At 43.0% G+C, this 13,219-nt stretch overlaps 1 protein-coding gene across 1 annotated transcript in view; it reads right to left on the bottom strand.

Moving 5' to 3' along the window:
• Nucleotides 1–13,219, bottom strand: part of Slc16a10 (solute carrier family 16 member 10) — a 113,800-nt gene that overhangs the window by 39,913 nt on the left and 60,668 nt on the right. Inside the window, exons 2-3 of the mRNA XM_028768989.1 lie at nucleotides 4,260–4,404; nucleotides 14–467 (exon numbers count right to left, since the gene is read on the bottom strand). Of these exons, the coding sequence (XP_028624822.1) occupies nucleotides 14–467; nucleotides 4,260–4,404 (599 nt within the window). The remainder of the gene's footprint in view (nucleotides 1–13; nucleotides 468–4,259; nucleotides 4,405–13,219) is intronic.

Raw genomic sequence — 13,219 nt, 5'->3', positions numbered from 1 at the left:
GATGCATACTTACCAAGTGAACATAAGGCACAAAGTATCCAAAAAGTGCAAGCGGTATCCCAGCAGCCCACACTGCATAGGCTGTCTCCTTGAAGAGGGCAAAGTTGAAGATTTTTTTTGGAGGACTAAGCTTTCTCCGGGAAAAGAAGGAGCTTCTGCTGCCACCACTCTCTTTCTCTTTGGTGCTGGGAACAAGAGGTCGGTAAGTAAAGCCAGCCAGAAAGAGAACGAACATGAAGACGCAGAGGATCCGCAGTGTGTGAAAGAGGCCCACGGTGCTGGTCAGGTTCCCTAACAGCAAAGGGAGCAGGATGGTGAAGACGCTGCTGCCGGCCGTGACGATGCCGTTGACTAGGCCCAGGCGCTTCTTGAAGTAGTGTCCCAAAATGACCAGTGACGGCTGGTAGGCAAAGGAGCAGCCACAGGCAAAGATGATTCCATAGGTGAGGTACAGGGGCTCGATGGAGCTGTGGAAAGATGAAAGAGACAGAACAGAGCTTTCATCTTTCTTGGCGGTGCTTGGTAGAAGAAAACCTCTTACAGGGGCTGGAGAGACAGCTCAGCAGTGTAGGACATCTGCTGCTCTAGCAGAGGGCCTGGACTCAGTTCCTGACCTCATGGCACCTCGTGACCACCATAACTTCAGAGGCATCAAAGATGGCCTCTTCTGGCCTCAGTGGGCACCAGCCATGCACGTGGTACACACACATCTGCAGTTAAACACTCATGCACATAAAATGAAGAACAAGTCTTACAAGGAGTTCCCTTAGCAAAAACAGATCTTGTCAATGCTTTCTGAAAATAAAGAACAAAAATGGGGAAAGGCTTAATAAATGAAGGATACAGCAGTAAAAGATTTTCATTTAATCTGAATGTGTGAAAAGTGACCATTAAGGTCGTCAGTGCCTTGCTCCCTGTTTCCTGCCAAGGATTTCTGCTGAACCATATACTGCATTGAGTAAGAACTATGCTCTGCACAGCTCAGAAAAAAAGCTGCCAGGAAGGGACAATAAAATCTTGTTCAATAATACTTTTAAATTACATTTTAACTATGCACACTCATTATTTTAATGGTACTTCCCAGGTGCTTACTAAGCGATATAGTCCAAGAAGAGGCGGTCTGGTACCGTCTCCGCAGTGTTCTGTCAAGAACATTCGCATGGACGAGCAGCTGTACTCCCTCCCACCCACACTGGCCCGGGGCTGTCAACCAACCTTCGCCCTGCTTTGCCCTGTTCCCAGCATTGTGCAAGATAACAAGAAATCATACTTTGATTGCACTAAGACTGAATCAAGTGTGCTCAGTAGTGATTTCAGACGGCAAGCTTTTAAAGTAACTTCTTATGTCTCAAGAGAATAAGAAAGAATATAAGAATCTTTAATTTAATCAAATAACTGTACGTCTCTTAGGACAGTGAAGGGGTACGCGCTTTGAAACAATTTAGATAAGGACTAAAAGAAAACAAGTTAAAAGGTGTCTGTTTCTTTCTTTTTGCAAAGTCAATTCAAAAGGCTATTTATCAGTAGTAAAACTAAATAAGAAAGACAGAGCTGGTTAATAATTACATTTTGGACAGTAATGTTCACCGACCAGTATACTGAGGTAATCACATGGACTCAGATCTGACCAAATTAAGGCATGCTGGCAATCCTCTGAGGGGCCCTTCCCCCTTGATTAGCTCACACCCAGTTCTTCCTTCTACCTTCAGATTAATCTCACCTCGCTGTGATGACTACTGACCAAATCTCTACTCTTGACTCAACAGACACAATAAACAGAAACCTGGTGGAAAAGTGTTTGTGGCTTCAAGTTACTCACGGTCTGCTTAAAGAAAGTCCTATGTCTAGTCCCAGTAAGAACTGTACAGAACAAATAATGCTTCACTTTAAAAATATACTTTAATTATTACTATTTTATTTATGTGTATGGATGCTTTGCCTGCATGTACATCTGTCCACCATGCGTGTGCCTGGGACTTAGGTCAGAAGAGGGCATTGGATGCCCTGGGATTGGAGTTGTGAGCCACTATGTGGCTGCTGGAAGCTGAACCCAGGTCTTCTGCAAGGGCAGCCAACGTTCTCCATCACAGAGGTATCTCTCCAGCCCCTGCTTCATTCTTTTTGGTTGGAGGGGGAAGTTGTCTGTTTTGTTTTTTAGACAAAGTCTCTCACTTTGTGGCAGAGATTAGCCTTGGGTTCACAGTGCTTCATTCTGTATGAAATTTTCCACATAAGCAGTTTTCCAAAATAATTGCAAGTTCTTGAATTCTCAAAAATTTAAAACAATTTTAAAGAAAAAGTAAAATATATCACACATTTCTCTGCCTCCCTCAATATATATGTATTAGGAACAGTATTGATAGGATCATTATCACAAACAGCAAGGGCCACAGGGACTGACTCCACAATACGGAGACGATAAAGCCAGACAGGCATGGACAGGGAGCAGGAGCTGTCTTTGGAGCATGAGTTGAAATCTTGTGCACTTACCAAGATTGTCCTCACATCTTCCTGTGTACCTTTGTGTTACTGTTCTCACAGAACCTCTGTCACTCAAGTCTGTCCTCAGGACAAACAGCTGCTTTCAGTGGTCGAGGCTGGACATGTAACTTCAGTGTAAGTCAGTAAGACTACTAGGTTTTCTAATCATGCATACAGGATTTGGAGCCAGGACACTGGTGTGACCAGTGTGCTAGAGAAGGCTCCCTAAAAGGGAGAAGTAGAGTCACAGGAAAGTGGACCTGCCACCTTATGCTGGTAACTTGCACCAGCTTTCTCTGTGACACTCTATGATGATCTGACAGCCTTTCACTGGCAGGTTAAACAAGGAAACTAAGTCATGTCAGGATATTACATATATTAAGATCAATGTGGTCTCCAGAAATGCTTCTCCTGGACTTCTCCTGGAGATATGGCGTTAAAAGGAGAAGGACAAACTGGTTACAATCTCTCTCTCTCTCTCTCTCTCTCTCTCTCTCTCTCTCTCTCTCTTTTGCAAGTCAAAAAGGTTTGAAAAACAAATGCTTGGTATTTATCTGTGCGACTTCCTACTCAGCTGGGGACCCTCTACTGGCTTTCTTCCTAGCAGTTCCCTCTGAGCCCTCAGCAAGTGGTAAAGTCACAGTCAGGACATCAGTACCTGCAGAATCTCAAACAAACTTCTTTTTTTTTTTTTTTAAATAAGAAGTTTGGATGTAATCTGAAACGGTCTTTAAAGATGAGAACCTTCTTATGCTACTAAGAGGTATAATTTGAAGGAACCCGAGTAAAATTTGAAGGGAAAAGTACAAAAACTAACTGCTTGCTTAGACTGAGGAAGAGGTGTGTGTGTGTGTGTGTGTGTGTGTGTGTGTGTGTGTGTGTGTAGGGAGTGACGTGAGAAGCTAAGGGTGTCCCTGAATAAGTACGAAGAAACTTAGAAAGCAGGGCCACACCACAAGCCAGATCCCTGCTGACCGCCACTCAGGACTGCATCATGGTTTTCAACTAAGGAAACACGAGGGTAGGCAGGGGAGACAGAGATGAGACAAGCCTCTAGCTGGAGAATGGTCTTTGGGCTTTTCCTTGCTAATGGCCTCCTGCTACCAACCTGTGTGGCAGAGTACACACCAGTGTTTCTCTAACTGAAAATTCTCAGAACCACAATGAGAGCTGTGGACAAGAGCTCTGAACACCACAGCGTGGCCGTTGACATTAGTGTCTTTGGGGGCCTGCATCTTTTTCTTCCAATAGATGTAATTTATGACATTAAGTTTTCAAGTATATTTAACCACTTTATTTTTCATGATATGAAAATGTTTTAATATTTTTAAAACTTTTTATTATTTTCTTAAACCATAGACTGGAATTCTCTATCTGAGTTGGCACTGACTTAAAAGACCTTATTCTCATCAATAAGATAATTTTCCTATCAAGCTTATTACTTTAAATATCACTCAGCCCTTTAGCTAAGATGGCAGGGCTTCAAACTGAAGCCACAGCTTTAGATGACTGACAGATACGACTAGATTCCTTTACGGATTTATGTAAATAGATTAAGACAAACAGAAACACACTTTCTTGGCTCCAGTGAACATATATAATCTGAATTCTAAATTGGCCCCTGCAGGCAAATGTATTTCAACGTTCGGCCTCCGGCATGCTGCTGTGTTTAACACTTCTGATCTATGGAATGGTAAGATTTTAAGGGGATTCTCATTGTAAACAGCGAAGTCCCCAGAAGGTTCATGAACAACATGAAGCAGTGACCACGTCCTTACCTTACAAAAGAACTGGACATGAGGCCAATGAAGCCCACAGCGGCACCCACGACAGCTGTTCTGCGGCAGCCAAACAGGTCTGTGAAGACGCTCACTATGGGGCAGCAGAAGAAGATCATGCCCATGGACAGCGAGCCGACCCAGGCTGGGGGAGAAGACGGGAGAGCGTCACAATGCTGCAAACTGGGTTGGGAAGGTGGCTAAGTCACTGCTAAGAAGAGCACTGGTGCATGCTGACAGGCAGAGGGAGGAGAGGCTGCAGTAAGCCAGCAGCAGGCCTCAATGCCACCTGCTTAAATATCTGGCCAGCAGTGATTCATACAGCAACTGTATTTCGTTGAATTCTTGAAAGGCTTGTGCATTTAAATTAGTTGAACACTCTTCTATGACCTTGTCTAATTGATATCTGTGGTTTTAAGCAATTTATAATCTATGAAACAAAATTCATTAAATTAAAAAAATTAAAAATTAAAAAGAAAACTGGACATGGTGGCGCATACCTATGGTCCGAACACTCAGTAAGCTAAGACAGAAGAAAAAGGAGTTTGAGTCAGCTTGGATGATATGGTAAGATCCTCAAAACACACACACACACACATGCACACTCACACACCACACACACCACATACACACACACATATCACATACACACACATCACAGACACACACACATACACACACCACATACACATGCACACACACATGCACAGACACACTCACACAATTTAGTTTAGGAATTTATACCAGGGAAGTCATAACGTAAAGAAATGACTACTGAAGTCAGGACAGTGACTGAAATCAGGATAGTGACTATAACTCTTGTGTTTTAGGATGTTTCTGTAAGCCAGGGTCTCACTCTGTAGCCCCTGCTGGCCTAGAACTGATTATGTTGCCCTAACTGGCCTCAGATTTACCCCAAGTCTATCTCAGCTAGCCCTCAGCTAGCCCTCCAGATACCTACGCGTACAGATATAAGCCCCCCCCCAAGTCTGCCTGTGATTAACTCGGTGGAGAAAAGTTGACGATCATTCTGGAACAAGGAGGTAAGGGGTGATCATCTGTGGAGCATCTGGACTTAGGGGTTTGGTTTGCTTTGGTTGGTTTTTTAGTTGGTTGGTTTTTGTCCTAAAGAAATTGACAATAACTTTGGGGTATTTACTTCACCATTATTTATAAAACTACAATGTTTTATTTTCTTCCCTGCAAGTATGTTATTTTCCTCAACTTAAAAAAAAAAAGTTGTAGGAATCAAAAGTCATAGTTTCTGATTCCATAAAAATAAAAACAAAAGCAGAAAGCATAGGGTATAAATAATCGTAGCAGTAGGTCAAGGAACCAAGTGACCTGCCATCGAGCCTGGAAGCTCTCCCCAAGCAGTGTAATAAATCAGCTAATAGAGCCTATACACATGAGGGTGTGTGACACACCTATGATGAAGCTGACACTTCCCTTCTGAGTCGGTTTAAATATCTTGGAAATGGATTAATCATATACCTTCTCACAACTACTCAGGGCTGGGAAAGTAAACCTCAATGCCGGGCAGCACACATCCTAATGAAAAGCTCTGACAAAGGTGAGACTGCAATGACTAATGTCCAAATAAAGATGCCTAAACTGGTAACTTCACCATCTTTTTGTTTTCTTGCAATTTAAGTTATTCCTCTCCGCGTCCCCCCCCCCCCGGGGGGGGGCTTTTTGTTTGTTTGTTTCTTTCTGTTTTTCGAGAGAGGGTTTCTCTGTGTAGCCTTGGCTGCCCTAGAACTCACTGTAGACCAGCCTGGCCTCGAACTCAGCAATCTACCTCCCTCTGCCTCCCAAGTGCTAGAATTAAAGGTGTACACCACAACCGCCTGGCTAACTTGTTCTTAAATTATACGATACTTATATAATATACTTAAATAACCATGATTCTAATTTTCTTCCTTTATCAGAAAAAAGACTGTTCTCTTAAAACTCTTTTGGGTGCTGGGACCAAACTCGGTCCCCACAGGAGCACAAGCGATCTTGACCACAGAGCATCATCTTGCCAGCCTGTTGCTTTCTTTTTGCTGCACCAACATCAGTGCTGTGACGGAGAGAACACCTCCAGAGGATGCAACACAGTTCCAAACTAACTAACAACAGACCACAGGATGCTCTGCCAGACTGCCAAGGAAACCTGGTCCACCCAAACCTGAGCCTAAACCAAGAAAAACATCTATCTGCAAAGAACCAATCTAGAACAAACATTAACAGAGGCTCTCAGGGAGGTAATCTAGTAAACTGGAAAGAAGGTACTGGCATTGTCTGCAGAGGTTCAGTGTGAAGCTGAAGAGACTGAAAACTTAGTCTGCAGACAAGACGGGAGAGCGAGCTGCAATGAAGAATTTGGATTGATTTTATGTACTTCTTGAGACAACTTCTCAAAACTATTTTTATTAAGTAATTTTTAGGACTTTACTAATGTGGATTAACACACACACACACACACACTCTGAGTCATGCTCTTTTGGAAATTTCCATCACCTGAAAGTAAAATAAATGTTGGAAATAAATGTATACAAATTTGACTCAGAATCCCATACATTTGCTTTAAATTTTTAGTTTTGTACATATTTTCACAGTATACAGCTGAATTTTTCAGTTTTTCTAGAGCAAATATTTTTTGTTTTATTTGATTTTAATGAAACATGGATAATCATGACCACCTACTAATTATTTGTGGTTTAGAATAAAAGGTTTTTGCGAGGCATGGTGGCTCACTCGGGTGGCTGAGGTAGGAGGACTGCTGTGAGCTTCCATCAGCCTGAGTGACAAAGACGTTGTCTTAAAAAAAAAAAATCACTCATAGTAATAGTGTAATCCCATTCAAAATCTTAGTAATCTATGCTTAAAACACAGTTTACTGGGATAGGTATGGTGGTGCTCGCCCCTAATTCTAGCACGAAGGAGGCTGAAGCAGGAGGATCTCTATGAGTTTGATGATGTACATGGTGACTTCCAGGACAGCCAAAAGTGAGACAATGTCTCAAAAACAAATAAATACAACAACCAACAACAAAAAGAGAGAATACACTATGAAACCCCAGCAGACTGGAACACTCCATCTATTCTTAGATAAGGCACTTTTATTATCAAGGTACTAACATTGAATAGTAAACCACATCATGAAATCTAAGAGCATGTGTTACAGCCAATGTTCATGAGTCAGAGTACACACTGCCCAAGAAAACAGAAGAAAGACAGCACTGCCACACAACAAAACCCTTGCCAAAGTCTTTGATGAGTGTGGATTTTGGTAAAACTATACATGGTGTTATATCTTTTCTAAAAAATATATTACCTTTCACAAGAAAAAAAATCTTGAAAATTAGAAATCACACCTTCCTGCTGATTCTGTAAGCATACAAAAGAAAGCCAAAAACTGAAAGCTAAGTATTAAGTAGCCATAATAGTCGTTAATCATAATTTTGTGCTAAAAAATAAGTGATCTCATAGGACATTAAGTCTATGCCAAACGTGAAAACTTACAGGCTTGCAAGTTTATTAAATAGCACCAACGGGAAGATACAATCACGTAGTTTCCTGGTTTTCCTCTTAAATTTATCTGTGGAGGAAACCGTTTCCTCTGTCACTGGATGAGCACTTTAGCAGATTTGCATGGTCCTTTTTATTCATGTTGAACGACAGAAAGCCTGCAGCCACTCCAGCTAACAAGCCGGCCTTCACTCAGTAACTATTTTCCAGACCCAGCCATGATAGAAAAGACTTGGAATCAGCCGCTTCCCGTCTTTCCCAATCCCCACCCCAGCTGTCCCTTCTCTCTAAGATGGGTGTGGGAGAAACGAGGCCGGGAAGGAAGGCAAGGACATTAATTACACATCGGTGACACTGCCAACAGAGACAAGGCTGATTGGAGCTGACTTTTCTCAGATGCATTTCTGTGAGTTCTTCAGAGTCTAACCTCTGAGTCCTTTTGGCTGCAGCTCTCCGGACAGCTTTTTGGCTGTCATTCCTGAGACTGTTTGAGCCGCCCCGCCCCACCCCACCCCTCCCCGCCCCATCCCTCCAAGCAGTCTAAATTGGCAGGAGTCACAACAGCTGTGGGGCTACCTCTTGCCTACTCAGCCTCCTCTGTAGGAAACACCGGAGCACTCACAAATCCTTTCAAATCCCAACCCAGCCACCTCCTGCACAGCTCTTCCTGCACAGCTCTGGCTGTCAGCTGCTGGCCAGCAATGGCTCTTTCCTTGCTGGATGTATGTGTATCCTGTGCATGCAGTGCTGGAGGAAGACAGAAGAAGGAAACCCCAAGACTGAACATATGGACAGTCGTAAACTGCCTTGTGGTTGCTGGGAATCAAACTTGTGACCTCTGGAAGGGCAGCCAGTGCTCTTAACCATGGAGCCATCTCTCCAGCCCCTCCTTGGTGGGGTTTCCAGGAGCTGCCACAGGCCTCAGTGCTCCCCAATGGATGGAGATGCTCTGGAGACTCTTCCATGCACAGGAGGAAGAGACCACAGCCTAGATTTCTGAAGAATCGTCACAAAATGTTCTTTCTAACAAGACTCCTTCTAGGAGTTTTAGAGTTTCCAGTACTATTCTGAAGCGTCACACCAACGGCTGGGCACCTATCAAATCCAAGAGTCTATCCCTTCTGAGTTCACACTTCTGTACCTTAGTGCCTGTGCTGAAACTTCATTAGAACATTCTGTTAAAACAGTAGTTAGCAATTGAAGTTAGGGTAATCTAATCAAATTTAAGAACAATTATATTTTTGAATGAATAATTATTTGCTACTGGAAACCCTAAGATATCAGCTAAAGAATTCAAGCACATAAACTCAGTTGGTAAAGTGCCTGTCATGCACCAAGCCCTAATGTGTCCCCAGAACTGCCATGAGCCAGGATGATGACAGACATCTGTGATTCTAGCACTCAGTAGATAGGAGACAGGAGAGTTGTTATTTTAAGATCATCTTCAACTACATGGCTAGTTTAAGACCGACCTGAGCAATAAAAGGCTGTATCTCATCTCAACAAAAACAAACAAAGGGACTCTAGGGCCAGGGACTGGAGAAGGTGGCGCAAGCCTCCAGCCTGGTCTACAAAGCAAGTTCTAGGACAGCCAGAGTTATATCATAGTAGAGAAACCCTAGACAGAGAGAAGGGGAGAGGGGGAGAGGGGGAGAAGGGGAGAGGGGGAGAAGGAGAGAGGGGGAGATGTGCCATTTTGTTGATTTTGTAGTGTGTTTGGTCTTTTATCTTCCTCTCATTCTGTATTATTCTACTGTAATTTATTCTTTCCTGTGGCCTCATGGACGGATCTGTTTTTCTCTTTAGTCTGAAGGATTTTTCAAGTATTTTCTGTAGAGTTGGCTCTGAAGTCATAAGTTCTTCTAGTCTATTTTTACCACAAAAAGTTTTTATTTCTCCTTCAGTTATCACAGACAGCTTTGCTGAGTTTAGTATTCTGGGTTGGCAGTTTCAATCTAACTGCTTTGTTCTGTGTATTCCGTATTTTAACCGTAACATTTGGGCTTGTCTGTTTGGTGCCCTAATTGCCTCTCGTATGTTCTCCTATCTCCAGGAAATTTTCTGTTTGGTCCTTCTGAAAATGTTTCCCTGCCTTTAGAGCGAGCGCTGGTCTCGTCTGAGCTGTATATATCCTGCATTTCCTCCTGGCTCCGTCTGACTATTCCATCTGTGCCACCGTTGAGCTGTTTCCATCCCCACCTTCTTTTCAAGCTCAGATCGTCTCTCCCCTTCTTGATCCAGTCTATCGCTGAGACTTTCCAGAGTTTACTGGACTTAGTACATATTTATTTCCAGCCCTTCAGATTGGATCCATCTTTCATATCCCTCATCACTTTCAATGTAGACCAATACAAAATAATCATTTTCAGCAAAAGAAGCAGATCAAAGAGGCATTCAGACCATAGTCCCAGCAATACAAAACTCTGGAGAACATGAATTAGCCTACAGTGATGGAGAACATTAGTGGGCATCTGTTGGGTCAGTGGGGACAGAGGAAGAAAGGACTGTGAGAGGGCCGAGGACACTCGCTGCACTGAATATAGTTATTACCTTGAGCCTGGCAGCAGCCTGACTGGTTGGCACACATATATTAAAATTGTATTTATAAAGTAGCAACATAGGGGCTAGAGATATGACTCGGAGGCTGGGAGCACCAGCCGTCCTTCCAGGAGCCAGGTTGGATTCCTAGCATTCACATGGCCGCTCACAAGCAACTGTAACTCCAGTTCCTGGAGCCCACACATGATGCACGTGCATATACACATTCAGGCAAAACATCCATGCACATAAAAGAAGACAATTTAAATTAGATAGCGATTTATTATATATTTAATTATATCACAATACTGCTGATTTAAAAAAAAGAGCAAACCTACATGAAAGATTAGACAAAACCAAGGCAAATATGTTTATTACCTTGAATCTGGGAGTGACTAATATAAATATATACAGATTTAATATAAAAAATGATAAACACAAAATGAAAACTGACAGAACTAAAGTATACAAACCCACAATCATCATACATTTTAGTGTCTCTTTCTTAGAACTTAAAAGAATGGGCAGATGATTTTAAAATCAGAATATAAGGGCTAGAGAAATGACTCAGAATTTGACTGTTCTTCCAGAAAACAGGGGTTCAACTCCCAGCACCTACAGGGGGACTCAAAACCGATTATAACACTGGTCTCAGGGAATTTGACACCTCTTCTGGCCTGTGTAGCCACTGTATACAAGTACTACACAGTCATACACAGACAAAAGTCCCATGAACATAAAAAGAAATACAAAAGTCTGAATGACAACACGAATCACCTTAACTCAAATTATAAAGAGAACGCCCCAAACTCATAGAGATGGGCCTGCCTCTGCCTCCTGCGTGCTGGGATTAAAGACACGGGCCACCACTGCCTGACTTATTCAAATTTCTTTAGATTTTACCAAATGTCCTCCATCGTTCCCAGATCCAATCTAGGAAATCACGTTATATTTAGTGGGCATGTCTGCTTGGGCTCCTCCTGACTCTAACAGTTTTTCTGACTTCCCCTGTGTTTGATAACCTAAGGAATGAAGGAGAAGAAGAGCAGGAGTAAAAGATGAAGGAGGGGTGGAGGGAGGAATAATGGGAAGGAATTATAAAAGTATAAGAAGTGGTGTGTGTGCTGTGATAAATAACTATACTGTTTTGCCCATAGTATCAAGACTATGTGAGCATCTCAGCGCTGCTGTTGCAGAGCGGGGATGGAACCTAGGGCCTTGTGCAAGCGCCGTACCACCAAACTACATCCTTAGGCCTTTGTCCATCTGCATTTTGAGACATGATCTTGCTAACTTTCCCACCCTGGCCCTAAACTTGTAATATAGCCTAGAAAGGCCTCGAATTTGCAATTCCTCCTGAATGGTTGGGATCACAGGTCTGTGTACCACAGTCAGCATTAAAGTGAATTCAAGTTTTAATTTGCAATATGTTTGGTCACAGCTTACACACACACACACACAGAGAGAGAAAGAGAGAGAGAGAGAGAGAGAGAGAGAGAGAGAGAGAGAGAGAGAGAGAGAGAGAGCCCACTGAGGTAAATGGACATGATTGCTCACAGATGAAGACAATGGCTCACAGACGTGGAGGGCAGAAACAGGAGCGCTGAATGACTAACATTTCTGCTAACTTCTGACAACATCACACAGAAAGTGCTGTCGAGAGCAACACTGCTCTAAGTATAGATTTCTGGACTTATATAGCATATATCACTCTAAAAATATGAAAAATAACAAGGTTTGGGGTTTTAAGAGAGATAAGTCACATTACATTAAACCTGCACCAACTCCTGAGCCTCTATGACACCTCTTTATATGCAGAAATTCACAGCAGTATACACATTGTCATTGGGAGATTTTCTCACTACTAACCTAAGACCTACAGTTCAGACTTCTGCCAACCTCATTTATTAAGATTTATTCCTCTAGGAGTAATTTAAAGCAGCAGGTAAACTCCCTCAGCTTGCTTCCATAAGGCAGTGCGCCAAGTCCTAACTAGGTTCCCGTCACAGGACACCAGCCTCACAATCTGCCCACTTCGTTCTAATAGAGCAAAATCTCCCGGACAGCGCTATCAAGGACTCTATGGAGAGGCTAATACTTTGTGTCATTCCTGTGCTCAAGTCTCTTCATCAGGCCTAACAATAATTTTATGTATTTTACCTCTTTAAAAAAAAAGTCCCACTGAAAATAATAATAGTTAAAGATGACTTTTAAGGGACGGAGTAAATGGCTCTGCAGTTGAGAGCACTTCTGCTCTTGCCAAGAGGCTAAATTCAGTTCCGGGCAGCTCACAATCACCCATAATTCCATGTCCAGGGCATCCAGTGCCTTCTGGTCTCTTCAGTCACTACACAAATGCGGAACTATGCAGGAAAACGGGCACACACATATACACAACAAATGCCGTACTTGACTTTGAGCCTGACAGAGGCCATGCACGCAGGTCTCACCTCCCTGGCCCTCAGAGAGCTGCTGAGTGCTCCTGGTGCTGCAGCCTCTGCTTTCACCGGCAGGCATGAGAGCAGCTTCTGAGAGCCTCTGATGTTACGTCCACCACGAGGCCATCGCCCGTCCACTCAGCACTTCTATAAGTGAAGGAGCAATGGGTGACTGTTGCCTGCAGCCAGACCCCCACTTCCACCACACATTTGTCCTCACTGCTTTCTAATAACCACGTGGCAGGGATGGCTGATGCCAAGGGCTATTTCCACATGGCTTGACCATCATATTCCACATCTTAGTTTTGATTGTGTTGTTTCCGATGGCTGAAAACCACGTCAAATCCCAGTGAAATGAGGAAACATAGATGAACACACACACACACAGTCTTATTATGATAGAGCTTTAATTTTTGAGAGAGTAACAGGATGGATTGCCTTGTAGTGAGTGGGGCAGCGTCACTTCTG

This window comes from Grammomys surdaster, unplaced genomic scaffold, assembly GCF_004785775.1.
Source record: "Grammomys surdaster isolate TR1022 unplaced genomic scaffold, NIH_TR_1.0 190, whole genome shotgun sequence".
NCBI classification, from domain to species: Eukaryota; Metazoa; Chordata; class Mammalia; order Rodentia; family Muridae; genus Grammomys; species Grammomys surdaster.
This window is presented reverse-complemented; position numbering and strand designations above follow the sequence as displayed.